This window comes from Nycticebus coucang, chromosome 6 (assembly GCF_027406575.1).
Source record: "Nycticebus coucang isolate mNycCou1 chromosome 6, mNycCou1.pri, whole genome shotgun sequence".
Lineage (NCBI taxonomy): Eukaryota > Metazoa > Chordata > Mammalia > Primates > Lorisidae > Nycticebus > Nycticebus coucang.
In genome coordinates, this window is record NC_069785.1 from 87,484,238 (window position 1) to 87,487,328 (window position 3,091).

At 36.5% G+C, this 3,091-nt stretch overlaps 1 protein-coding gene across 1 annotated transcript; it reads right to left on the reverse strand.

Annotated features, from left to right (window-relative positions):
• Positions 1 to 1,637: 1,637 nt before the first annotated feature.
• LOC128588768 (heterogeneous nuclear ribonucleoprotein F-like) lies at positions 1,638 to 2,097 on the reverse strand. Its single transcript, XM_053595585.1, has one exon. The coding sequence runs from the start codon at positions 2,095 to 2,097 to the stop codon at positions 1,705 to 1,707; it is 393 nt and encodes a 130-aa protein (XP_053451560.1). The 3' UTR covers positions 1,638 to 1,704.
• Between the last annotated feature and the right edge of the window lie 994 nt (positions 2,098 to 3,091).

Sequence of the window (3,091 nt, forward strand, 5' to 3'; positions counted from 1 at the left end):
GCCCAGAGAAAGGAAAGGTATGTTTGGTCCTATTGAAGCAGACTTAGGGGAAAGATCCACTTCTAATGAAAGTTTGTGAAATATCTCAAATTAGGGTCACAGACTGCAGCTAGAGAAGTTCTCTCCTCCAACTTTGGTAGAGAAGTTGCCTCTAATGTCCTGTGAGACATAGCACCCTTCCTCTGGGGTCAGCTTCCTCAGCTTCCTCAGCGATTCTCTGCATTGCCTGCCTGTCCTCTCCATTCTCACTCTAAGATTCCTCAAAAGCCAAAGGAATGTGCATTTCCCACCATTCACCCAGCTCTTCGCTCCCAGTTTAATTTCTGTGGGGCAAGGATTTTAATGATGCTCAGAGAGAAAAACGGAGAGGGAAGAAAACAGCAATCAAACTGGGTACAGAGAAAAGATCACCCAAACGTGAGTAGTCAGAAAAAAATGTCCTCTGTGGGCATTATGTGACCTTTCCTCAATGATAAGAAGAAAATCAACCTACAATGAAAGAAACAGAGAAATGAGATAGTTTACCTAAAACCGTATCATCTCTCTCTCTCTCCGTCTCTCTCTTTCTATGTGTGTGTGTATATATATAGATATTTTGTGTGTATATGTGATGTATGTATGTCTCTGTGTGTACATATGTGTGTATATATAATATATACATATATATGTATTATACATATATAATACATATACATATATGTATTATGTAGACATATATGTAAAATTTTATGTAATACACACGTGCATATGTAATATATGCACGTGTGTATTATATATTATATTGTATTATAATACATAATATATACTATATAATATGTGTACTATATTATGTATACATATGTATGTTACATATACATACACATATATGTATATATAATACATACACAAACATACATACATCAAGAAAAATTTTAGAAAAAAGCTCATAACTTAAAAAAAATTGTATTATTAAATGATCCCATAAGAAAGAAATATAAAGGATTCAGATGAAATTGAAGGTGGCAGAAGTAAGGAAAGGATTTTAAAAGGCAAATACATGATGGAGATGACACTGGAAAGACCACAGATCACAATTAACATTTAGAAGTCCTTTCCCTGTAATGTGGAGACTCCAAAAGACAAAGGAAGGCACAGGGAACAGGGCAGGTACGGGCTTGCAAATCACAGGAGTCAACATGTTCTTAATGGATAGTCATAAGTCACATACACATAAAATAAAATAACCAAGTGCTAAAAATGGAGCAGAAATGTTATTCAAAGATATAATGCAAACAAAGGAACTCAATGTATAGAGTTTAAAGAATTACTATATACAGAGCATTGTTCTTAAAAATTAACTAACATTGATAAATAAATTAGTGAAATTATTCAATCTTATAGTTTAAGAAAATGTCTCCATATACTCAAATACCAAATATATATTATGGTTTATTTAAATAGAAAAACAAGTCAGGTAGGTTTCAGACATTATACTTAGCAAATTTAAATATTCCACAAAATATGGGAGTAACGACTACAGAACTTTAAGACTGAATCTTCCTTACTCGTCCATGTTGAAGTTCAAGTGCAAAGACTTTTATACTGAGACTTTGGAATACTGCCCATTTAGGCTTCTTAAAAATTTTACACAGTTGTAACTGCTCTTCATTGCTTGTTGGCTGCCTGTGAAAATTTGATTGAAAAAACTTAAATGTTCCTACAAAACTAGTCGTACCCACCCATGATTTTCTGCCCACTGTAGCCAGCCCCGTAGCAGCCACTCACTGACTGGCTCTCCAGCCCATTATAAGTGGCCTGGGCTGCTGACACCCCCATGCCTTGCATCACCTGGCTGCTGCATGCCCCATTGCTGGCCCCTGTTGTTGAATTCAAGAAGAGCTCTATGTATCTGTGCTGCATGTTAGCCCTGTCTTTCGACATTGCCGCCACAGCCTCTTCCTGAGTGGCAAACTCTACATCTGCTTCGCCGGTCACTCTTCCATCTGGGCCAATCTCCATATGCACTCTCACGGGGTTGAGTGGAGAGAAGAAATTGTAAATGTCATTCTCGGTCACTTTGTATGGCAGCCCCCTCATGTGGACGCTGTGGGGACCCATTTTGCACCATGAGTTTGTGAAATCTGGATTAAAAAAATTACCTCTTCAGTGTTTTCTCATGCAAACTTTTCTTCTAGCATGTGATATTGAGTAAACTAAAACTGTTTTCAGCTTTTCCCAATTAACATTTTGGTAGTATACTTTACAGCAATGTTATCTGAGTTTAAGAAGTTTAAGTATGTTAAATATGGACTTTTTGCCACCACATCACAGTGAACACACTGGGCAGATGTGCTTTTTTGGAAAACTCAAAGGTGCTAGCTCCCTGATTCGAAAAGAAATATTTCTCATGTTCATTGAAGTTTATTTTCATTTAAAATCTTTTAGGTTAATTTTAAGCTTTTTAAGAGTTAGTTTTAAGAATTGAGACACAATACTAATACTGTAGGAATTGGTGAGGTCTTGGCTTAAAACTTTCTTTGTACTGTGATTTCCTTTTGGGTGTATTTTGCTAAGTGAAACTTGTTAAATTTTTTTGTTAACTACATTTTTTTCTTAAAATAAAGATTTTTCCACAATGAAAAAAAAAAAAAATTACACAGTGATGTGTCCCAGCCAATACAGAAATGAGAAGTGGGATGGAAATGGCTCCACAGTGAAGGTGTTGGTGATAAATCTGCTTGTTTCTTCTTTCAAAGGGCATAGTCTTATCCCTGCTTGATGACTGATTTGACTGTGAAGCAAAATGGGTTTAAAAAAGAATTTTGAAGCAGAAGAATTTTGTTATGTGGGACCTCAGTGTTCAGCTCTTCCCTTTCCTCTTTATTTTCTGAATGGAGACACTGGATGAAGTCAAAGCACTCCACGCCACAGACTGCATGGCTCAAATTTGAGGATGCCAAACGTCTGTTCACCAGGAGCACCGCTTGCTAACAAGTTCTGGTTACATATGGGAATGCCCCTTTCTCTGCACCTTTTTTCTGCACAAGTAGCAGGGTTTTCTATAGCTATAAAACCCTGGGAATCTCTTCTTTTTCTCTTTCTCACTTTTTCT